Raw genomic sequence first — 23,854 nt, 5'->3', positions numbered from 1 at the left:
TAACGTATATTTTTAGCTCGTTAGAGAGATCTTCGACAGAGATCTCGTTACAGACATCTTAACGGTTTTATATTATTACTATTACTTATTTATTTATTATTAAAGAATCTTAAAGAACTTTATATTAATACGCGATTGCGCAGAACACACGTGCACTATAGACACGAGTAAATACCATATGTACAGAAGAACGTGGCAGGAATTATTTTTGCCGATCTTTTTTTTGTTTTTATTTCTTCTCGTTAAGTAACACCGGAAAGCCAATATATAATAGTGTATGTGTGTATATGTCAAGTTTCTCCTCCGCTTCTCCTTAAAGATACAACTATATATTCCTATATAACCTACGATCCTTCTTGTGTCGTAAATAATTGTTAAAGATCTCGTAAGTTGTCTAACATGTTCGTACTCTTGGCGTTCTTCGCAAATTCAATTTCTTCAGTTTGTGACTATATTAGATCTCAACGTATTTGTAATAAATAATAGTATAAATAATAAAAACAAACACGCTTGCATTTTGACGTATCACATATGTATGTATATACATACATTAGAGAAATATAATTATGATCGACAGGTAATAAAACAACATAAAGAAATAGTAAGAGGAGAAAAAGAAACTGAAAACAATTGAAAGCTAGTTAAGTTACAAATAGTTAGTTCGCCATTGTTATTTTCTATATCTCTTAACATAAATATATAAACGTTTCGTGTATACCGAATTAAGCGCGAAGACATACTTTATTTATTATAATTTGTAGCATGCCAACAGTGTTTAAAGTGTATTTCTTCCAGTCGTATATGTATTTTGTATTTTTCCCTTTTTTTTCTTCTTATTTCTTTGTTTGTTGAAAAAAAAAAAAAAAAAATACGAGCGATACCGTGCCCATATAAGCCATGCTCCACTTTAGAGATTCAAAAAGAATTTAATGACAGAAAGGTACAAAGTACAAATATTGTGTCGTATGACATCCGAGATATCTTTATTTTTAATTTTTATAAGACAAACATAAAGAAATAAAAATTACACTGAAGCGTCATAAATTCAATGCATTAACTTCTTAAATTATATGCCACTGCTGGTTGATGCAGTCATCACTACCGTATGGACAATGACGAACCACTACTATTCAGTCAGCCCCCCTTCCCTCTCTGCTGTATTTTTCAAATCAATAATAAATATCTTCGAGCAAATCGAACTACATAGAAAATGTAGAATGAACAAGATGACACATTGGACGTCGAATGTCGGCGCGAAATACAATTGAATCATAAGGCGTTATTACCTATCACAGTGTTAACGTGCCCGAGTTATTCTTCATAGAACACACAGTGTTTACAATGACGCTTGATCTCGTTAAACGGTATTATTACATATTTTTCAATCACTTTAATGCAAAAAGAAAACCATTACAGGAAATATGTTGGAATATTCGCGATTAATTAGTAAAATGGAGTGAGATCTAAAAGCGCGATCCAACAGAGTTTGATTTAATAAATGGTAGACTTTTTGGACTGTTCGGAAAAATTTAGTAAGAAACTTGCTTAAATTTCTTTAAATCAATATTTTGTATACACAATTGTTTGGCTTAGTGGTGGCATGGTAGCAAAGACACAGGACGCAGGCAAGTGTTTCAAAGCGAAAATCCTTTTGTAAGAAGTGTATGTGTGGGAAATGTGTATAAACGAATATATAAACTCCTAAACGTTTATCCAAGACATGCTACTTGATATTTATTTAAGTTTTCTACTTAAATCAGTAACATTTCTTAGATGCTTAACAATTAACTAATGTGACTTCAATACCAAACCGTTGGGTCGTTGCTTGCAAAATACCTTGCTTGGAACATAACAAACGTTTCTTAAAAAAGGATTTAAAGTTTCAAATGCTGCTTCACCAGACAAAGCACATTCCCATAGCAAATAGCCCTATTAATGCAGACCACTACTGTTCGTGTTAATACAATTTATTATGAACAACCAAGTAATGGTACGACTGAAATTGGTCTTTGCAGTCTGAAGATGGCAGAGGGGCAGACTAAGAATGTAGGGGAAGAAGGGATGTGCCGAGGTATATTTGAAGAATAAGGACTGCTCAGATTAGTTTTCCCAACAAATAGCCTACTATGACCATTGCAACGGCAATAAGAAAACTGGTTGACGTCGGAGAAAACTGATTACTGCTCTGCGCGGGCAAACCTCTAGCATCCTCCAATGCTGCATTTCGGTATTTCATTAAGTCTCTCTGTTGATAAAGAAGAAAAAATAAGTGTCAATAGTAGTCTACCGAAACTAATACCTAGTATTACTTGTGTTAGACGAAGAAAATGCACAAACGATTTATCGAATTATCATGAAATATGTAAAACTATCATTTCCTATCATTTACCCTGAGTTGAAGGTTTTCCTGCCTAAGAGCACTTTCCTCTACTCTAAGCTGAGTGACCTCTTGTGCAGCCTTTAACAATTTCTCTTCTGTTTCTTCCAATACCTAAAGATGCGAAAATGTTTATAGTATAAATAATTCTTTCGTCTCAAGGTTAGAACATTCAAAGAAATTAACTCGTTCATTGCAATTTACCTTTGGAGAAGATTTCACAGAATCTCCAGTACCTTTATTTTTCTCATTATTCGTATTAGTATCCGACCTGGTTGTCGTAGTGGTCGTAGTTGTTTTAGTTGCAGCAGTAGTTGTTACCGGATTCTCAAATACGCACTTTAACTTCGAATCCATTAATTGCTCTGGTTTTGTATCTTTCCACTACAAAATTGGCATATGTAATAATACAAATGCATCATAGTTAAAAATATTTGTGGTGATACATACCACATCATTATTTAAATAATCATCTGAATCATTATCCGGAGCTATTAAACTCTGAACCATAAATTTGTGTTTATTTTTATCCGCTGGATCAAAATCACAAGGTTGTAAGCATACTGAAATACAAAATATTCTATTTTATAAACAAACGTTGACAAACTTTTTATTAGCCGACATTTAAATAGATTTAAAAATTAACCTGCTATTTCAGCGACTTCCATTGGCTTTAAAGCTCCAGAGTTAGGACGTACACAATATTTCTTTGGTACGGTCGTCTTTATTTTAAAATATACTTTGTTAGAGGTAGGATTTATTAGTTTTATATAAGATGTGACTGGAGCTCCAGTGAACGGACCTAAAAAGAATTATTGCTACATTTACTTCTTTCAAAGAATACAGATACATAATATATTTGAATATATCATAAAATATAATTTGATAGAATGGACCAAAGGTAAACTAAAATGTAAAATGATAATATAATCATTTTACATCTTTATTATAGAAAATATAACATAACTTTAGCGAAGTAACACAGATCAAAGATCGCTATTTTAATAAAAATATTAAATATGGCATAGCGACATGTTGTAACTGCCAATGCAGCAATGACAAAAACAATGATATAAGCAGAATGGTTTTAATAAGTATAATAAATATAAAGTAAGTTCAATGTGCTCAAGATTTTTTGTTTAAGCAATAGATTCAACGATTCGGATATGTTCATAGATGTTACATGATACGTGAAAAAACATATGCATGACTCATTAACAGCATCGCCAGAGAGGTGCAAAAGATCATCTGACTCTTTGCATGTATAATTAGACGCGTGTTTTTAAATGCGAAAAGGCAAATCTGTACCAAAAACATACGCAAGACCAAAGATAAACGGTAAAGAAAGTGATGGGGGAAGGGAGGAGAGAACATATAACATACGAGGGTAGTAGAACCCATGTATGTGGTGGATGAGAAGAAGATGGAAGGAAGAAATAAACGAGAGAATGAGAGGGGAGAAGGGAGAGGGGGAAGTAAGGTGGAATACAAAAGAAGAGAGGGGGTAAAAAGTTAAGGCACACAATAAAATGATCGTCTTGGCTTTGACAGCGAATGACGTACAACGGATAGGGTTAAGTACGACTTGGCACTTTTTGTCGGATTTTCTCGAATTGAAATTTCTAAACTTGGCAAGGATTGTTAGACAGTAAGAAAACATTCGAGAAGAACCGTTTCTCTCTCTCTCTCTCTCTCTCTCTCTCTCTCCTCTCCCTCCCTCTCCCTCTCTCTCTCTCTCTCTCTCTCTCTCTCTCTCTCTCTCTCTCTCTCTCTCTATCTCTATCTCTATCTCTATCTCTATCTCTATCTCCTTACGTCATCTTGACAACGCAGTGCACCGTGTGCACTTGGATTCGTTCGAATGAATCGGTCACTTTTTGTTGTGTATCGTGAGATATACAAGCAAAGTTGCACGCACGTATAACTAAATATCTCAGAGAGGTAAACTCAAACAGATAAAAAGGAGGAGAGATGGATAGAGTAAAAAAAGAAAGAAAAAAAGAAAGAAAGGCGTTGTCGGTCGAAGGATAAATTACGAAGATCGTTGATCTTTCGTACCCCTGAATCGTAGCTCGCCTTCCGGCTCGATAAGTAAAACTTGCGCAGGCTTCGCCATCCTATATTTTTTCAATGTCGATCGACAATCCAATGGACGTTGAGTCGCGTCACCTCGACGTAAAGAGCTTTCGTTTCTTCTATTTTATTAACAGTAATTCAATAGATTTTTACTTTCCGTGTACTCGCAGTGATATTGTTAAAACGGCACCACCGCGTACCTCGTACTTGCTTTCCGGGATTCCGTTCAACTAATTCCAATTTTCTCTCTCCTCACGAGCGAATACGCATGCGTCACGACGGAAATTATCAGGCGTACTTGGGCGCGTTACGTCACGACGATATTACCGCGGTAATCATATTCTCTACTTTTACAGACCACATGTAAATTTTGACGGTGAGGAAATAAGGCCTAGAAGATCAGTGGAGAGGCAAGACGAAAGCAAAACAAGAGCTATGACAAAAAGTCGTCTTGCGTTGTACCAGAATATGTAACGTTCAATTTCGAGACAATTCCGAATTATCTTCCAATGGGTTTTTTCAAACCGAGAACGTTCATCGCGTTTCGCAATTGTTATAAACTCTAATTTTTTTCGAAATGCTCTTTTTTTTAAATGCTTCGCACTTAATATACATATATATCTATGTACCTTCTTTTTTTTTTGGTTTTCTTAATAATAATATGGATATCATCTTAACACCTTAACGCATCTCATAGTACCTATTTTCATTTTACAGCAATTAAAATTACTTTGAATTTCGCGCGTTTATTAATCCATTTATATATTACATATTTATTTTATTTTTGTTTTTCTTTTTTTTTCAAAGGAAGAAATTTGACTTATTTTAACATGAGAATTGGCATCATAAATACGACGAAAAGCATTCTAAAAAGATCTCGTTATTTGTCCGTGAAGAATTAGTGTTCGGCCAATGATGTTATTGCTTTGATCGACGCTATGCATTAATTTGCTGATTTCGCACAAAGATTACAATGGTAAAGGCGTTGAATTATATATCCCATTTACAAATTCAAAAACTATTCAATCTTTACCGACTTGATATTACATGAATATAGGTTTAAACAGAGTTTACGATTTTTCTCCGGGTAATTTGAACAAACACATGGTTTGAACATTGCCATTGGAATTTTGATAATTTATGTAATAATAATAATAATTAATTGTTATAATAAGTGACTTGAGATTATGGATTTTACAAGCGCTCCGAATCTAAATGCCGAAATCTACAGAAATTTAACACCGGCCGATCGTCCACCGTTTTCTAACAAACATTTACAATTTATATTAGTATATAATGGTAATACTCAATATCAATAATATTCAACATTTATATATGAATTTAAGTATAATTTTATATATATCCAATGTACAATATCTCAATTAACGTTTACACGCCTGATTGATTTACAGAAAATAGCGCTATTCTTGGTGCTAGCAATATGACAGATCGTTTTTGGGCTGGTACTGTGTGGTATTATAATGATATTTCAGACTTTAGTAGATGCAAGGCTTTTCTAACGACTAGAACCATAAGTGGTATATCTACCGGAGCATATCTAGAAAAAGATAAATTTGTAATTGGCGAAGATAGCGGTTTGCTACAAATTCTAGGCCTAGTTGAAATACCGGATTTGGATCAACAAGAATTACAATCTTTAGGATATGCTTGTCAACACGACGATACTCTTACAACAGTATCAGTATTTTCTGATAACGCACATTTAGTGACCGGTGGAATGGATTGTTGGTAAGTTTCTTGTCGTTTGAGATCTTGGGTCATTCGAGAGAAATATAGAAATAATAATCTTCATTTGTTGTAGTATAAAGGTATGGGATATATCTAATCTAATGTCTATAGATTCATTCCATTCTAGTCATATAGATGTTGTAACTGGAATTGATGTACAACAAGGAAGTAATTCTGTATTTGTATCTTCGTCATTAGATAACTGTGCATTGATATGGGATACAAGAAAATCAAAACCTGCACAATGTAGGTTTTCTCCCTTTGGGAGATATAGAATTATTCTGAACCTTATATTTTGACATTTTTATTGATACAAATCTTTTTCTATACTTTATAAGGTATTTTGGAAAAAGATGGCTGTGGTTTGACTTCAGTATCCTGCAATCCTGTTTCTAATAACATTGTAGCGATAGGTGCAAACGATGGAAGCGTTACATTAATAGATATTAGAAAGACAGATGATGTATTATTTGAGTCATTAGTATTTTCCAGATCAATACATAAGCTTTTATTTAATCCAAATCCAGAAAGGTAATACAATGAAATTTAACATGATTTTTACATTAATAATTCATCTTCAAATAATATCTAAACACTTATTTGCATGCATATATCATTGATAATTATCGTACTTGTCACATTTCAAAGATTGCTAATTAATATTGGACATTAAATCAATTAGGATGTTTTATTTCATAATTTAAAAAAATTTACAAGTATCTATCTTTTTTTAGGTCAAGACAGATAGCTTGTTGCTGTGATGATATTGTAGTTAAAGTTCTTGATACAAATGAAGATTGTACTGTTATTTATAAAGATAATAGACATACAGATTTTGTACGAGGACTCACGTGGTACAATGATGAACTGTTGTCATGTTCCTGGGATGATAAGATTTTAAAACATACAATCTAATCTTGTATGATCCAACATTATACTTATCATTTTTATATTAAGATTAACTGTGATCATTTTAATAAAATAGAAATATTAATGTTTCTCTATACATTTTAATGCAGTTTTCATTTCATTGTTGCTTCATTTACAAATTTGCTTAGAATATTTTTTATCAATACCAGAGAGCAAACGATTCTATCATATAGGTAATTTATAATTTCAAGAATTTTTAAAACGATCCTCAAATGTGTAAAAATATATTGGAATGTTATCTTGTATAACTATTATCGATATCTCCAAAGATTCTCTTTCTCTAGGCTGGCCATAATTTGGTTAAGTAATTTACATTCCTAATGTAAATAAAAATTCATTACATCGAAATTGAAATGTTTATTCGTTGTGATATAGACAAAACAAAGTAATTTATAAATAAATGGCAACTGTCTTCTCATCCGTTGGATGTTGTATAGTGCTGAATAAGATTGCTTAAATCCCAATATAAGACAATAATTAAATGTTTCCTTGTAGAAGAATACCATAATTCCGTAATTATAAGACATAAATCATATAATGCGAAGCATGTATTACATAATTAATCATATATAACATGATTTCAATATAACATTCCCATCTCAATGGTCGAAAAAAATTAATTGAGTATTTAACCCTTACACATTTTTTTTTTTCCTTACAAACATTCGCCATTTTTCCATACGCATTAAGCTTTTAATACTTAAAAAATTAAATATGTATAGAAAATTTAGTATAAATTTCATATTTTATAATTTCTCTGCAATTTTTATGGTTATATTTATTAAATATTTGTTAAGATAATGTTCGCACATTTCTAATATATGATTCATCATCATTAGCCATGATTGAATAGACTTATTTCCAACTTAGAAAAAAAAAAGTAAGATAAACTGAGCATGCTAAAAGTTGAGATCATATTGAATAATACATGGTCTATTATGCTTAAAAAGAAATGCAACATCGTGTGCTTTTCGATGATATGGATCAGTTATATGAAAGAAAGAGAACGTATGACTTTTTTAATATATAGCAAAGGAATGAAAAAAAAAAAAAAAAAAGAAAAAAAAAAAGAAAATTACGTGATAAAGAAGAAAGATTTCAAAAATATTTAGAGTTATATATTCCTATTATTCGTTTAAAATAAGTCATCCTTCAAACCAGTTCTTATTTGATTCTCTACAGTCTCCTTAACATAACACGTCTGAGATACGTATTTATCTGATATAACACTTTCAATGTTCAAATGCAATCTGTTAATTAGATAAACAGATATGTTACCTAATATTTAATGAATTCTACTTTTGCAGCCAACTTTTAAGTGTAACATACGTCTAAAGATCAACATTACTTTTCGTTCATATAAAGGTATGTTAACAAATATAAATTGCACACAGGTTGGATAGGTTGGCGAACCATTAAATAATATTTTATCAAAATTCATTCATGATCAGATTGAAAAAACATTTACATTGTGGCACCAAAGAGCAATGAATGTATGCGTCGATGAGAATACATATGTTATGTCAGTAGAGGCAGTCTGATCCATTTATTTTCTGCATCTGTACTTTGTCCTTTGTAACATGTTAATAATTATGGACATTAATTAAATTGTTATGTACATTTCGGGCTTTTATATACTGAAATATAATTGCATTATCACGAATGCAATATGTAACTCTCATATCGACATTCATTCTTTTCCATCAATCTAGTCAATATATATATCATTATGCATTTATTATTATGTTTTTCAAAAATGTCTTTTTTTATATCACTTTTGCTTGATCAGAAATATTTTTCAATGTTTTCAGTAACTCGATTACACTCCAAATTCTTTATCTTCGTCTGCTCTTATATCACCATATACCCAAATATTGCGACGATTATGCTTGGCATCTTCTTCCGCTTTTGTATATTCCTCAATCTATTAAAAATTGAGTACACACAAAAAAAAAAAGAAAAAGAAAAAATTATTTTCCGAATTATAGAAAACGTTATACCGCCTTAACATTAGCTCAACTCACCAATTTTCCAAGTCTCTTATCTTTATGTTTTTGAACCAATAACAGTCCATCCGCAATGAGCCCTTTGGCAATATCTTCGTTTGTAGATGCATCGGCAAGAGTTACAGAATGGAGATTATTGTTCACTTTGTATTCGACGTTTAATAGTAATATTTTATCCATTACGTCCTCTTTAAATGCTTCCACAGCTGTTTTTTTATCGTCATTCTGTAAATTCATTCAAATTAATATCGTTGTCATATAAATAATCCAAATGTTTTTGTTCTTGTTGTTGTGTTTATTATCATTCAAATGAGAAAAAGTTACTTACATCGTTTGGTAAAGCAACACACGCAAGTGTGTATTCGTGTGCATAAGGCTTGTCAGTCGCAAAACGAGCAGGTAAATCAGCGACTCGCGTTACGTTAATAGTTTCTCTATTACCATAGTCGATATAAAATACACTAACATTTGGTCCTGATACTTTTTCTGTTTTGACACGATACCATTGATCGTCGCCTGTAAATTTGGCAACTGCCAAGTCACCCCTTGTAGGTTTGTAAGCACCAGGAAGTGGAGAATTGGCGGCCAATTCTTGTCGTAATTGTAAAAGTAAGTTTTCCAACATACTACCCTGCTCGACATTTTGAGCATAAAAATGAAGATCTTCTGTAACTTCTGTAATAACTACTTCTTGATAATCAATTTTTCTTTCTGCAACTTCTTTCTCATCTTCATTCTTTTCATTTTCAACTTGCACTTCGATGCGATTTTTCCAAATCTACAAAGAATCAATAATCGATTAAGAATATCTATCTAATCTCAAATATTAAGAAATAAACGAAGAAATACCAACATTAAGCTTTTTCGATTTTGCTCTCTCCTCTGCAGCCTTAAGCATTTTTGTAAATTCACCTAAATCAGGGAAAGTCACAACTTCTGCTAAACCTTCTTCTACTAAAGCGACAGACATATTAATATCATTGACGGTTAAACATCCTATAAATCCACTCCCTTTAGTTTCCGTACTTTCAATTTTAATTTCTACATCTCTTTGGAAACAATGTTCCTTGGTGAAAGCTAGAGCTTTCTCTCCATACTCATCTGCTTTAATAATACCTCCTCCAGGTAAGGACCTCTGACATCGAGGTGCTCTAATACCGGCTAATACAAATGTTATAAGTTGATCTTCTTTTGGTAAGAACAATTTTAAACGCGAACCACTTGTAACGAATTCAACCACAGCTTTGATTCCTTGTGCTCTCTTCAATGACGTTAAAAATGCTTTAGCTTTAGAAGGATCGTTGGAAAGATCTACTAATCTATGAACCGGGATATCTTTTTTCGCATGCAAGCCATGTTGTGATTTTTCTGCTTTACTTTCAGCAACTTGAAGCAAATTGTAATAAGAAGAACGTTGATCGTCACTTTGCTTGTGTTTTATCACTTTAGCGAGACCCCTTGAGACTAATGCTTCTGCAATATTTCTGAGGAAAGAAATACATGTGTCATAAATAGATGTGTTACATTCAAATATGGTATATAAATAAAAATAAAATTTTTCTTTCAAACTTACGTTTTACCACACATAACTGTACAACATAATTTTTCTGGAAAATTATCCCTTGCTGGTTGTGTATAATCGACTACGACTTTAACGTTTTTTCTGATAAATTTTTCTCTAAGAAATTCACGCGCCTCTAACATCCATGGTATATCATAAAGAGGTCGGAAATCTTTTGACCTGACAGCATTGTTAATGTCTTCGCCAGGTTTCTTTTCTCTGGATGGTGGTCGAATGCTACTTAAAAAGACTTTTTTGTTTTCCCCATTTTGTGTCCTGATAATAAACGCATCTGCATTTACAATTTCAACAATAGTACCAGTAAATTCGATTTGCGGCCCAGATGGCTTATAGTCCTTCCATAAACGTAATCGTGCCTCTTTGGCAGCTTTTTCTGCAAGATAGAGCTTTTCTGCACCAGATTTACTGTTACTGATAGACCAATCTTGACATTTGGCGAAACCTTCGCTCAATAGGATTTCCGCAATATTTCCTATTAAATAAATGGAATCGTATGTGACGTAGTGTGTTGGCGTTGCATTCTACCATATCACCATAGATAGTACTAACCTTTAGGATGAATAACACTTCCAACAAAATTGTTGTTATTTACAGATTCAAGTATTATCTCGACATCTCTGTGAAGAAGCCGTGACTCTACAAAGTACCTTGCTTCTTCCGCATATGGATCACCTGAATTAGCATCGCGTCGTCCACTTGGCCAGCCAGGACAACGAATACCAGATATCATCAATACAATATTGTAAAATTCAGGTAATAAAAATGCTTTTACAGTTGATCCATTAAAGACAAATTCAATAACAGCCTTAACAGGTTTCTTGCTATATTTTTCTACCAATTTTCTAGGATCATCGACGTTCCATTTGACGTCACGTACATGTGCTGAAGCCGGCGTATCAGACCATTTGCCTTTGTTAGCTGCTTTCGCAGCATTCTCTAATTCGATCAATCGCGTTTGTTCGCCTGTAGGATTGCGACTATCTTTTTTAACGATAACCAAGCCTTCGGAAACTAAAGACTCGATAACATTTTCACCACTTTTATCTGCCAAAAAGAGACTGTTAAGTACTGTCAATATCTACATAAATTGCGTGTACGTGTTACACATATATACCTTTTCCAAGCCAAACAGTGCCGTATGTTTTATTAGTATTAACTGTTTTTTCCGTAGTAAAAGTCACGTCTTGGCCAATAAGTTTCTTACGTAAAAACTCTCTAGCTTCCCAGGCATATGGTTCGTCTTTACTTTCTTCGATGCTGTAATTTAGTCAGTTTTAAAATAGCATGTCTTCTAATCTGAAAATTTAGTAATTGTCCTTACTTGTCATTTGCTTTCCAGCGTTCTAATTTTGGAGCGGTTATGTTACACAAAGTAATAGTAACTTCTGGCGGGGGTCCTCCCATCGGCTGTCCACGAATAACGATAGTATCTCCTGATATTACCTATAAAAAAATATATATCTTTATATATAAAATAATACTTACCAATATACTGTGTTAAGTGTAAAAAAATACTATATAAGTTAACATATCTTTTTTATATAAAAGAAACGTACTTTTCATACAAGATTTAACAGACAAAGTTCTACTTGTTAAGATCATTTATAGGAGAGATTTAAAAGTTATAAAATATTACCATATTACATTCTATGATGCAAAATAATTAAATATTGACATATGGTTTAGAATGACGAAATGTAAAGTAAAGGCGTTCAAAGAAATGAATGAACGATGAAAATAACGACCATATGTTGTATACTTTTTTCTTTTTTTTAGCAAAAATACTCTTTAAGAGAAAGAAGGAACATGAAAGGCAAATGCACGCGTTGATATTAGGATGAATTATCCGATGGAGATTTATCTCCCTTTCGAATAAATCTTTCGGATAGAATAAAAAAAATCATGAGGTACCTAACGCTTACCTGCTTAACCACACCATTTCTTGGTTTAACTTGCCCCTGAGCTGGTGTGCTCATCGTGCCGTGCATATGCAAAACGCTGATTCTCAAGAAACGAAAAGAAAATGTCTAATCGAACGTAGGGCCGTTCCGACGTTATCGCGAATTAAAATCCACTAAGATCGTAATAAATACGATTTCTAGCGTCAAATAATTAAGAGAAATTCAACAATAATTTGACATGTTGTATGAAGCAGAAAAACTCACGCTGCTTTCCACGTATCGTGGATTAGTCGGTAGTAGCGCGACCTACACAGAAAACATCGCACGAACTCGTTTGATTTGGTGGTGATGTGGCAACACGCGACACTTCGATAAACAGCGGTGTCGCACTCTAGCGGATTAACCATTTCTTTTTGTTATTTGAAATCTAACGAAACGTTCTTTATTTATCGATCAGTTGTGTGTTTATTTGTATGACCTTTCTCTTTGAATTTAATTAAGAAAAACGTATTTATTCATACTTAAATTCTTTTATGTTTTCTTAAATTTCCTGGAATTATCAATTACTCTTACACCAATGTTGTCTCAAGAAAAAATTTTTCACTGCCCTCTACAGTCATTAGAATTTATTCAAATTATTAAATTAGCGCATCAGAGAGAATAGAATTATCGATACACGAATGCGGCACACTAACTAAATATAATACCTATTTCAAAGTTATAAGGAATTAAGTATTTAAAAGAGGAAAAGTGATTTGCAACAGTTTTTAAATTTAAAGACATTTTATTTCAGATGAAATTGTTATGCTTACAACGTTTTAAATATTTAATCTATATGGTCTTATCACGGAATGACGAAAGTGAAAAATGATAAAAGAATAATGAAAAAGCAGAAAGATAAAAAGAACAGATCAAAATTGCCTCGCTTATATATAAAAAATATTTCTTTTTTAAACAAATTTTTAGACAGAATCAAGTGGCAGGCTCAAATATGAATTATCTCTAGAAACACGCAGACATAACTAATGTACACTTACGCACTCTCAGCTCATATTTTCCAAGAGTATACTAATTAGCTCAACAACACACACTTAAAAAAAAAAAGGAAAGCATGACACCTCACTCTGTCTTGTTATAAGACTTGACGAGGCAAAAAATAGAAAAAGAAAAAAAGAAAACGAAATACTATCGGTACAATTAGTCGGCAACAGTCTTTTTCTACATCCTAAAGTCTTTGGGTATTATGTTAATATATCAGACATAGAGTATTAATCTACTTCTTCCATCCTCGAAGCTTCTTCGGCATCTCCTTCAAGGGCAGGAACTTCTGTGTCCATCTTTTCTTCCTCTACGTTCGGTGTGTCATTGTCATCGAAGCCAAGACCCAATTTAATCATTCTGTATATCCTCGATGCATGTACTTGTGGATCTTCAAGAGCAAAGCCTGATGAAAGAAGGGCAGTTTCAAATAAAAGCATTACTAAGTCTTTAACAGATTTGTCATGTTTATCAGCCTCTGCTTTTTGTCTTAAATTTTCCATTATAGGATGATCAGGATTGATTTCTAAATGTTTCTTCGCAGCCATGTATCCCATGGTAGATGTGTCACGAAGAGCTTGTGCTTTCATTATTCTTTCCATGTTTGCGGTCCAGCCATATTGAGATGTAACAATGCAGCATGGCGAATCAACGAGCCTGTTCGAGACAACTACTTTTTCTACTTTTTTGTCGAGGATATCCTTCATGACTTTGCAAAGATTTTCAAATTTAGCCTTGTCTTCTTCTCTCTTCTTCTTTTCTTCTTCATCCTCTGGAAGTTCCAAGCCTTCCTTAGTGACAGAGACCAATTGCTTTCCATCAAATTCTTTCAGTTGTTGCACAACGTATTCATCAATTGGCTCGGTCATGTACACTACTTCAAAGCCACGTTTCTTAACGCGTTCAACGAAAGAACTATTGGCTACTTGTTCTTTGCTTTCTCCTGTGATGTAATAAATATGTTTCTGACTTTCTTTCATACGGCCAACATAATCTTTAAGTGAACACATTTCATCGCCCGAAGCAGATGTGTTGTATCGCAGTAATTCCGAAAGTTTCTTTCTGTTTTGACTATCCTCGTGAATACCCAATTTCAAATTTTTGCTGAATTGTTCGTAACATTTCTTATAATTTTCCTTATCCTCGGATAATTCCTCAAAAAGCTCCAAACATTTCTTTACAAGATTCTTCCTGATAACTTTGAGTATCTTATTCTGTTGTAACATTTCACGAGAGATATTTAGTGGAAGATCTTCGCTATCCACAACACCTTTGATGAAGTTGAGATATTCCGGAATTAAGTCTTCGCAATTGTCCATAATGAAGACTCTCCTCACGTACAATTTAATATTGTTCTTTCTCTTTTTGTTTTCGAAAAGATCAAATGGCGCTCTTCGCGGTATGAATAGCAAAGCTCTGAATTCAAGTTGACCTTCAACGGAGAAATGTTTTACAGCCAAATGATCTTCCCAATCATTCGTCAAGCTCTTATAAAATTCACCGTATTCTTCTTGAGTAATATCATCTGGGTTTCTTGTCCATATTGGTTTGGTCTTATTAAGTTCTTCATCCTCTGTATATTTTTCCTTGATAGTCTTTTTCTTCTTTTTCTTTTCGTCTTTGGGTTTGTCCTCTTCTTCATCTTCTCCAACATCTTCAATTTTTGGTTTATCATCTTCATTTTCAGTTTCTTTTGAAGGCTCTTCTTCTTCATCATCACTTAATTCCTTATCCCTCTCTTTTTCAACGACTAATTTTATTGGATAGCCAATAAATTGCGAATGTTTCTTGACGATCTCTTTAATCTTTGCTTCTTCCAAATATTCGGTCTGATCTTCTTTGATGTGCAAGATCACTTTAGTACCTCGTCCAATAGGTTCTCCATTGTCAGGGCGAACTATGAAGGAACCACCAGCAGAAGATTCCCATAAATATTGTTCATCGTCATTGTGTTTTGAAATTACAGTAACTTTATCTGCTACTAGGTATGCAGAATAAAAGCCAACACCAAATTGACCAATCATAGAAATATCAGCTCCGGCCTGCAAAGCTTCCATAAAAGCCTTAGTACCGGACTTTGCTATGGTACCTAAATTATTGACAAGATCAGCTTTAGTCATACCACAGCCGCTGTAATAAGAAAAAGAAAAAAGTTAGACGAATATGTTTGAGATATAAGTTCAAAAATTATATATTTTCTGAGAGTTAAAGGGAAAATACTAACGAGTCGAGAATAGTAAGCGTACGGTCATTCTTATTAGGAACAATCTTGATGAATAATTCTTTGCAAGTATCAAGTTTTGATGGTTCGGTAAGGGACTCATAACGAATTTTGTCTAACGCCTGGAACATAAAAAGGAACAGTTAAAGATCATAAATAATAAATAGTATTTTTTGCGTAAGAGAAGAAGGAGTAAATTTATAGAATTCTGTAATATATTCTTGTTGTACGTTTGTAGGCCAAGCACGTAGGTAAAAGGTAAAGGTAAGGAGGAAAAAGGGAAGGAAGGAAGGAAGGAAGGAAGGAAGGAAGGAAAAAGGAAAGAAAACGAGCAAGAAAAAAATCAAAAAAGAAAAAAGAAACTCACATCGGATGCGTTGGAAATTAATTCTCGGATGAAGATCTCTTTGTTCGAATAGAAAGTATTGATGATCAAGCTCATCAACTGAGCAATTTCGGCTTGGAAAACGAACGTTTCGACTTCACCGGCATCTACCATTGCAACGTCGGCCGGCATCTTGTTCTATGTCAAATTTTATTAAATCACAGGAAATGTCAAAAATATATTGTTCACTTAATCGCACAAACGTTAAAAGTTCCTTTTTTTATTGGAAAACGATCGATCAAAGAATTAAATTCTTCTCTTCTTTTCTTTTCTTTTGTACGTCTCGTACGATACGATCAGTCCCGCACGCTGTCCGTTCAGAAAATCCTGAGAAAAGGGGGGATCGCGTCGCTTTTATCGAGTGATGAAGATTCTAGAAGACGCACGGCGGAAGTATGAACGAATTCGCGAACGTTCTACCAAATTTGAGTCTACCAAATCAACTTACCTTAATTATTGTGAGGATGAATTGCGTTGAAAGTTATCGTAAAAATCATACTACGAATTATCGTTAACATCGGACCTATTTACTATTGTTTCTTCTGTTAAAAAAAATCGACGAGTTTTAATCGTCGTTGAATCGATAAACATAGTAACCGGAAAACGAACCGTCCAGACGCGTATCTAGAAGCATCGCGAATGACTCCTTCGGAATGATTATATTCCAAATTGACGAAAGAAATAACAAAAAGTTATTATCATTTTATCGTAATTCGATTGTTAACATGTCATTTCGATCAAATTAAATTCATCTTGCGATGACATTTCGATAATATCAACTTTATTTCCTATCATCTCTTACCAAATAATTTCCTTTCGTTTCGTCAATTTTTTAAACTATTTTCGAAAAAAAGATAGTTTTATGAAAACGAGTCGTCGTTTACTTGGTTTGATATAAGAAATAATTAGAATAGAAATAGGAATAGATACGTTTCTTATGCGGTAACGTCGATATAAATAAAATGTTTTAAATGGGGGAAATATGAGATATAATGGTGTCGTGTTTCTCTTTGAATATTATTAAATCGTTAATATACGAATTTATGTTAAATTTCGTATAGTAACGATTACAACTAAAGACTTTAGATACGTTGAAAATTACATAGAACAGAAGATCTTTAATCAGAGCTTAACATTTCTATCAACGATTTATGAACATTCGTGAAATTTCGAAAATGATTCAATGTACATACATTTTTAATTCTCGGATGTAAATTTTAAACGCATGACGTCACAAATAGGCGTAGTTTAATGCACTCTACTCGTGTACTAGCAAATCATTTGCATCCTAACAGCTTACACAATCTTCGCAAGTAGCTCAGATAAAAATAATTTTATTGAATTGCGTTTTATTTATACTCGATCGCTTGAGGTTATTTTATTTTCTGACAATAATATATTCTTTTAACATTTTATAATGTCACAAAATGTATTATCAATAAAGAGTTTAATAGAGAGAATAAAATGTCTAATTTAATACGATAGAATATGAACTTCGATGGAATTTTTTAAGCAGGTTAGAATGAAAATTGTTAAAGTCACATATGCATGTATTTATGTTTCTAAAACGATAGAGAAAAAGAAGAAATAATTGTACTCGAGGAATAAATATATTCGATTAACCTCGACATATTTTCTGTATAAATATTGAACGTACTTAGAAAATATTCGATGAGGTGGCATTAAAACGCGATCAACGCAGAACTTTTCATATATTGTTTCTATATAAGAAATATGTATTTTTTTTTATTTTAGCAAAGCGGTATTGTATGTATTTAATCGAAGTAATATTACTCTTAATACGTCGACATTGATTTGATATTAGAGGACTTTGAATCGCGTGGTAATTCAGATTTGATGGAAGCTGTTTCCCGCCGGTGTTAAAAGCGGAAAATGATATATTTTTAGTTGATATAATCGATTACCAGATAGCGTTATTATCCAGAATGATACCCGAAATTAGTCGATGATATTCGGCTGATATCGTTCATATTCGGTAATGATCGGTCAAATTCGTCGAGAGTAAGAGAATGGACGAGAGGAAACATGGCGGCAGTGTGTCGCTGCTGCGTTAAGCGCCAGTGTGATTTCGTGTGAGATTGGTGTTGACTACGGTCTCACGGTAGTGCCATCCGTGCTTACGGATATCGGGGATCGAATTTGACAATGATGAATGCGTGCGTCATGCGTTAATATGTGTAGTGTATCGTGACGAAAGTAGTCGCCGTTCGCGGCCGAAAACAACAAAAGCAGAATTTTCGAACTCGGAGGATTACGTTGGAAAAAGCTTCATATTTTTTGGTGACCGTGTTAAGCTGGTGAGTATTTACAAATACATTATCATGATTATTTGCATATTCATATATATTTTTCTCCTTTTCTTATTTTGCATCTTACTAAAGAAGAAATGCCATGTTTTATTGGACGATCGATGAACGTTGGATTATTTTACGTCGACGTCGACGTCGACGTCGTCGTCGTCGTCGTCGTCGTGGTCGTTGCGATCGTCATGGTCGTCGTGGTCGTCGTCGTCGTCGTCGTCGCGTCGTCGTCGTCGTCGTCGACGTCGACGTCGACGTCGATGTCGTCGTCGACGTCGACGTCGACGTCGACGTCGATGTCGATATCGATATCGTCGTGATCGTCGTCAGTATCATCATTGTGGTCGTCGTGTCGTCGTTTAAGTCTACATACACTGTCGATCTCGTGGCCCCTAGTTTTCGGGTGTGTTCTCTATTGTCATAACGCGGGGCATTGACTCCCAACGTTATTGCCCTCGTGCCACTTTCCTCCCCTCGTTGTTATTGTCTCAAGGTGAAGTAATAGTGTTTGCGGAGTTCATTGACATCTTTCTTTTTCTAAACGTAATACTTGGACACTATTGTTGCGTCTGCTGGCATTTCGAAGAGATGCGCGGGGGATTTAAATCGCCGAAAAGCAAGTCATTGGTAAACTATTGACCCAAATCTTGACTATTAACTAGGTGTACATACAACGCGCGCGCGCACGCACGCACGCATGTACACACATTGCAGAAATAATTAAGATAGAGTAAGACAAAGTCATGAATTTATACAGGAAAGGGAGTGATCAATAATCGCTAGAAAATATAAATGTGAGAAAGATCATGGATTTGTTTCTTTATGCTTGCATATGGTAAATGTGAATGGTGCCTTCAAAAAGAAAGAGAGCGGCATAATACTTGTGCTCTCAGTAGCTATTAGTTGAATTCAAAATAATAAGTTCCCAAATAAATCTTGTCAAATCATTCTCTTTTACAATCAATCGATCAGAATTTGTCGTTTATCAGAGATGATCGGGTTGTATTTTTCGTTCACGAAGAAAAAAAAAAGAAAAATGTCCGCTACTTTGCGAACGGAATGATCTACATAAATTAATGATAGATTCTGTATTTGTCAGCAACTCGTTGAAATATTTCGAGAAGGTCGTATGACGGACACCAAAAGAAAAAGAAAAAGATAAAGATAAAGATAAAGACGAAGAAAAAGAAAAAAGAAAAAAAAGAACGTGCATCCGTGGTTGAAGGAGTTAGTTAGAAGAGTCAGAGAGTCAACGGGGAGGATGGGGTCTTGTACACGCCATACACATATGAAAATACCAAGGAGAAAGAAGGGACGTACAAACGTGAGAACGTTCTCTCTGAGTTTGGTCGACGATATATAGGTCAGACGCTCCTTAACGTCGAGGTCATTAACCCAGGACTCTCGGTATCGTCGATAAAATAGACCCCGTTCTTTCTCTTGTCGATAGAGGTCACCATGTGAGACATATTTGGAATCGTCTTTCTCCCTCTCTCTCTCTCGGTCTATATCTGTCTTTCTATCTCACTTTTTCTCCCTCTCGGTACTTTCTCCAAAGCTTCAAAAATATATCTCTTTTATCGAAGCAAGGTGGACATTGTTTATTTTTGGTATGTCTTTCTCGATTCAATAGCGCGTACTCATTGCAGCGTCTGTTATGTTAAAACAGTATTGTTACTACTATCGATAACAGATGAATTTGTAAAAGCATTTTCTCTCTCTCTCTCTCTCTCTCTCTCTCTCTCTCTCTCTCTCTCTCTCTCTCTCTCTCTCTCTCTATTGATTATAACGTAAATATAACATGCTTCATAAAGTACGATTGAAGCTTTTTAAAAAAATTAAAACGCGTTGACCTTGTATTCAAGAAACTATATTCACTGTTATCGCTACTAAGGATTAAATAATACTGTCGATCGAAGTTCTCCGTAAGATTAGATTCGTGACTCTCTACAATATTGCATGGAGCAGTGATCCGTATCTTCTCTCTTTTTTTTTTCTTTCCATTTTTTTTTATTTTTCAATAACCTTAGATATTGGTAAAACGTTACGTATGATCTTACAATAGCAATTTTAAAAAGCTATATAAATTGCATTGCACTTTCTAATTTCGTTATTTGCTTTGAAAAAAGACATAATGGAAAAAAAAGACATAATCGTTGCGTTAAAAAGGTGATCGGACATCACATTTTACGTAGATACCGAAAAAAATAAATAAAAAAGAAAAAAAAAAGAAAAAAAAAGTAAGCACGAGTTGCTCTCGTCTGGATAATAAATATACTAATCGTCATTGAATTTCGAGACTTTGAAACGCGATCAAAGGTCGAACGCAGACCTTGCGTGTTCATTCTTTTTCTTCTCTTTAACCTGTTTATTTCGATAAACTGATAAACCTCTCCGTTATTTCCAGCATTCACAATTGAAAACGAATATTAATAGAATACTTCGTCAATTTTCTTTTTTCCATAATAATTTTTAGAGCCTTCGCTTGTTCGCTCGTTCGCTCGTTCGTTCGTTCATTCGTTTAGAAATTTCTGATTTACCGTACCGTGATTGGTACGGTAGTTCCCTTTTTTATCGATTCAAAAATATCACGCACAAAGATTCATTACAGATGAATCTAATTAACCGGACTTATGCACTTGCAATTGAAGTTACTCGCATTATCTCAAAAACATTCCATTTATTTGAAGAAGAGATTTGACGAGAAATTATTTACACATCCGAATTAAGTTGCGAAATGCAAAGTTAAAACCTTCGAAAGCACGATTAAGTTCAAAAGTCTTTTTTTTATTTTCTTTTTTCTTTTTTATTTATTTATTTTTTTTAAATCCTTCTTCCCTTTTTTTCTTGAATTCGCAAATGCACACCTGCGACAGGTGGAGTAAGTCAGTCACGAAGAGCTTTGGAGAAGGGGTAGCTCGCGATCCTTGCGAGTTTAGTCTCCGCATGAGCTCTTTTAACTTTGTATAGAGGGATGCGGTTTGTCGGACCGTAAAGAAAAGATTTCGATCTGCCGATTTTACAAGGGAATCATTCTTATCTTATCGAGAATGGCAGAGAAAAGTGTTCATTTATCGAAGAAGAGTTAACTACGCAGTTAACGAGCGATATTAAGTTCGAGTGGTTCTTCAGCGTTTCTCTTTCTAAGGATTTTTCTTTTCTTTTCACTATTTTTTTTACATTATTATTTCATTATTTTCGTAATATCTTTGTAACAGCTGTTAACATCCGAGCTATATGTGCACGAAATAAATTTGTAAATTACATACACATAATTTTATCAGAAATGGCAAGACAGCGATGCATGATTCTTAATTTATATTCGACGAGTGAGTGTATATAATTTTTTTTCCATATTATCGTGCGAAAGAAAATATCTTCGTTATTAATTATCGTATTTTTGTCTTTTGCGATTGTATTGGCAATATATAATTACTAATAATAAAGTTGGACGTTGAAAAAATTCGATTCTTTCACTTATCGTATCGTACAGTACGGAATTATATCGTTGAAAGTTAACGAATGCATTTCATAAATATGTAAACAACGAATGACTTTGCAGATACTTTCTTTATTCGTTTCTTTTTTTGTCATATACCTAGAAAAACAATTTTTGAGTGGAAAGAGAAAGGATTCGAGCGAATTAATGGAAAAACGAAAATATATAGATTTTAAGAGGATATCATTTCCGATTGGCATTTATGCTGATATTTATTATATGATGTTTATGGTGCACGTATAGTAATAATCGTAGTCTTTCTTCTGACTTTGTAAAACTTCGATTAAATCGTGATTCATGTAAATGCAAATCAAATGTTACGTTTTCTTTTTCTTTTTGTTCTTTTCCTTTCATTCGTCATCGCTACGAGCTGAAGAAATTGATCTAATAAATATTATGAATATGCGAATTAGGAGCTTTAAGGCATAACAATATTTAAGTGCATTTTTTTCTAATATTTTAAATGTCAAAAACGTTTTAATAAAAAATAAATAAGCAAGGATAATTTGCTTCCGATAAGAAAAGGATAAAAAGGAGGTCTTATAATCCATGGGTGGCATCGAACTCTCCAAGATTTGCTGGTTGGAACTCGTATAAAAGACGATTAATCTAATGGCTGCTCATCGAGGCCAAAGAGATTTTTCTATTCTTCGAGATGAAGTAGAGCTATATCGCCTTCGGTATACTGTTTTACGAAGAAGCCACGTGTACTTACGTCCTGCCTCGCCAGCAGACTAATCTTCCAGTATTTTCATACTATCTCGCGTGGTAAATGTATATCTATATCTTCTTCCATCCCTCTTTTTCCCTTCTTTTTTCTCTTTTCTCTTTCTTTTCCTTTTTTTTTTTACTTATTATATATTTTATGTTATTATTAACTGGTTAAACAAGCGGAGTAATTGTAAATGAAATGAAATGAAAATGTTCTGTAGTAAATACTAATATCGTACGGCTTTATGCAAATGAACGATATCTTTTCGTAATCATTTGAGACAAATAAATCGGATTCTCGTTTGGACGGTTTTTTCTTCCTTTTTTTGTTTTATGAATCGGCAAGAAGTATTCAGGCGCGTGTACGCACACGCGAGAGTAAAAGGATGAGAGGCCATTCGATACGCGATGCTTAGCGCGGATGACGGGTGGTCGCGCGTGGATTCTCACCACCTTTTTTTGATTTCTACGAGTTATTCTTCCAACGTCACTCGCAACCCAGACGAAAATAAGAGATGTCAAAGAATAAATCATATTTAATGTCAAAATTATATTTATTGTAGATATTTATAGACAAAAGATTTGCCTTTTTTTTCTTCCGAGGATTATGATTGTATGATATATAAATGTACACACGCGCGCGCGCACAGAGAGATGAGAGAGAGAGAGAGAGAGAGCAAGGGAGGCATTTATAAATGTTCGAACAAATATCTCGCGATTGGTTGAAATTACAAAAAAGTTTAAGAAGGACAATTTCCATAGTTTTGACTGAGCTACAAAGTATATGTAAATGTTGTTTTTTTCTTGTGACCTTTTCTAATTGTGAAAATCACGTTTTTCTTTTTTTTTTTTTAATGGATACCCATAATATTGCTTATATATTTATGTGGTAACATAGCTTACATATTATATTGTTTATATATTTATGTAATTGTTTACATATCTACATATTTATTTGTAATCAAAATCATATACAGAAACACATTGATACTACGCATCATTTATGGTATAACTGACATCTTAACAAACAAGATTAAATCTTAACTACTTTATGCTGT

The 23,854-nt window shown here is 33.6% G+C and overlaps 5 protein-coding genes across 6 annotated transcripts in view; 2 read left to right on the top strand and 3 right to left on the bottom strand.

Moving 5' to 3' along the window:
* Positions 1–956: 956 nt before the first annotated feature.
* Positions 957–4,720, bottom strand: LOC127069046 (vesicle-associated membrane protein/synaptobrevin-binding protein-like). Its single transcript, XM_051005695.1, has 6 exons — positions 4,436–4,720; positions 3,024–3,179; positions 2,828–2,940; positions 2,582–2,761; positions 2,390–2,491; positions 957–2,245 (listed from the first exon to the last, which is right to left on the bottom strand). The coding sequence occupies exons 1-6, from the start codon at positions 4,491–4,493 to the stop codon at positions 2,096–2,098; spliced, it is 759 nt and encodes a 252-aa protein (XP_050861652.1). The 5' UTR covers positions 4,494–4,720; the 3' UTR covers positions 957–2,095.
* Positions 4,721–4,832: 112 nt separating this feature from the next.
* Positions 4,833–7,216, top strand: LOC127069044 (methylosome protein 50-like). 2 transcript variants are annotated; one of them, XM_051005692.1, is made up of 6 exons: positions 4,833–4,923; positions 5,629–5,752; positions 5,866–6,202; positions 6,276–6,448; positions 6,541–6,733; positions 6,937–7,216. In XM_051005692.1, exons 2-6 carry the CDS (start codon positions 5,641–5,643, stop codon positions 7,115–7,117), a joined length of 996 nt encoding a protein of 331 aa, XP_050861649.1. In that variant the 5' UTR covers positions 4,833–4,923; positions 5,629–5,640; the 3' UTR covers positions 7,118–7,216. The 2 variants fall into 2 exon arrangements, with proteins under 2 accessions (XP_050861649.1, XP_050861648.1); XM_051005691.1 differs by lacking the exon at positions 4,833–4,923 and adding an exon at positions 5,288–5,429 and having other exon boundaries at positions 5,511–5,752.
* Positions 7,217–7,474: 258 nt separating this feature from the next.
* Positions 7,475–12,934, bottom strand: LOC127069042 (staphylococcal nuclease domain-containing protein 1). The gene is made up of 9 exons (XM_051005688.1): positions 12,643–12,934; positions 12,042–12,163; positions 11,835–11,977; positions 11,270–11,764; positions 10,712–11,192; positions 9,992–10,622; positions 9,467–9,916; positions 9,157–9,363; positions 7,475–9,056 (listed from the first exon to the last, which is right to left on the bottom strand). Exons 1-9 carry the CDS (start codon positions 12,706–12,708, stop codon positions 8,952–8,954), a joined length of 2,700 nt encoding a protein of 899 aa, XP_050861645.1. The 5' UTR covers positions 12,709–12,934; the 3' UTR covers positions 7,475–8,951.
* A 451-nt stretch (positions 12,935–13,385) lies between these two features.
* LOC127069043 (heat shock protein 83-like) lies at positions 13,386–16,626 on the bottom strand. The gene is made up of 3 exons (XM_051005689.1): positions 16,248–16,626; positions 15,884–16,002; positions 13,386–15,789 (listed from the first exon to the last, which is right to left on the bottom strand). Exons 1-3 carry the CDS (start codon positions 16,395–16,397, stop codon positions 13,890–13,892), a joined length of 2,169 nt encoding a protein of 722 aa, XP_050861646.1. The 5' UTR covers positions 16,398–16,626; the 3' UTR covers positions 13,386–13,889.
* Positions 16,627–18,295: 1,669 nt separating this feature from the next.
* LOC127069104 (circadian locomoter output cycles protein kaput-like) overlaps positions 18,296–23,854 on the top strand; it is a 35,853-nt gene continuing 30,294 nt past the window's right edge. Inside the window, exon 1 of the mRNA XM_051005809.1 lies at positions 18,296–18,583. The gene's annotated coding sequence lies outside the window, so the exon portion shown is untranslated. The remainder of the gene's footprint in view (positions 18,584–23,854) is intronic.

Source organism: Vespula vulgaris, chromosome 14 (genome assembly GCF_905475345.1).
Source record: "Vespula vulgaris chromosome 14, iyVesVulg1.1, whole genome shotgun sequence".
Classification (NCBI taxonomy): Eukaryota; Metazoa; Arthropoda; class Insecta; order Hymenoptera; family Vespidae; genus Vespula; species Vespula vulgaris.
The sequence above is the reverse complement of the archived record's forward strand: the minus strand, read 5'-3'. Positions and strand labels throughout refer to the sequence as shown.

What these genes read in the sequence shown, in the direction of transcription:
- LOC127069046 (XM_051005695.1), bottom strand. Translation starts at nt 4,493, where the DNA reads ATGGCGAAGCCTGCGCAAGTTTTACTTATCGAGCCGGAAGGCGAGCTA. An exon ending in GGAAGTCGCTGAAATAGCAG is followed by an intron (nt 2,941 to 3,023) that starts GTTAATTTTTAA and finishes TTTGTATTTCAG; the next exon opens with TATGCTTACAACCTTGTGAT. An exon ending in AGGAAAACCTTCAACTCAGG is followed by an intron (nt 2,246 to 2,389) that starts GTAAATGATAGG and finishes CTTTATCAACAG; the next exon opens with AGAGACTTAATGAAATACCG.
- LOC127069044 (XM_051005692.1), top strand. Translation starts at nt 5,641, where the DNA reads ATGGATTTTACAAGCGCTCCGAATCTAAATGCCGAAATCTACAGAAAT. An exon ending in ATTTATATTAGTATATAATG is followed by an intron (nt 5,753 to 5,865) that starts GTAATACTCAAT and finishes ATTGATTTACAG; the next exon opens with AAAATAGCGCTATTCTTGGT. An exon ending in TTTAATCCAAATCCAGAAAG is followed by an intron (nt 6,734 to 6,936) that starts GTAATACAATGA and finishes ATCTTTTTTTAG; the next exon opens with GTCAAGACAGATAGCTTGTT.
- LOC127069042 (XM_051005688.1), bottom strand. Translation starts at nt 12,708, where the DNA reads ATGCACGGCACGATGAGCACACCAGCTCAGGGGCAAGTTAAACCAAGA. An exon ending in GAAATGGTGTGGTTAAGCAG is followed by an intron (nt 12,164 to 12,642) that starts GTAAGCGTTAGG and finishes ATTTTTTTATAG; the next exon opens with GTAATATCAGGAGATACTAT. An exon ending in ATAAGAGACTTGGAAAATTG is followed by an intron (nt 9,057 to 9,156) that starts GTGAGTTGAGCT and finishes AATTTTTAATAG; the next exon opens with ATTGAGGAATATACAAAAGC.
- LOC127069043 (XM_051005689.1), bottom strand. Translation starts at nt 16,397, where the DNA reads ATGCCGGCCGACGTTGCAATGGTAGATGCCGGTGAAGTCGAAACGTTC. An exon ending in TAATTTCCAACGCATCCGAT is followed by an intron (nt 16,003 to 16,247) that starts GTGAGTTTCTTT and finishes TTTATGTTCCAG; the next exon opens with GCGTTAGACAAAATTCGTTA. An exon ending in ACGCTTACTATTCTCGACTC is followed by an intron (nt 15,790 to 15,883) that starts GTTAGTATTTTC and finishes TTCTTATTACAG; the next exon opens with CGGCTGTGGTATGACTAAAG.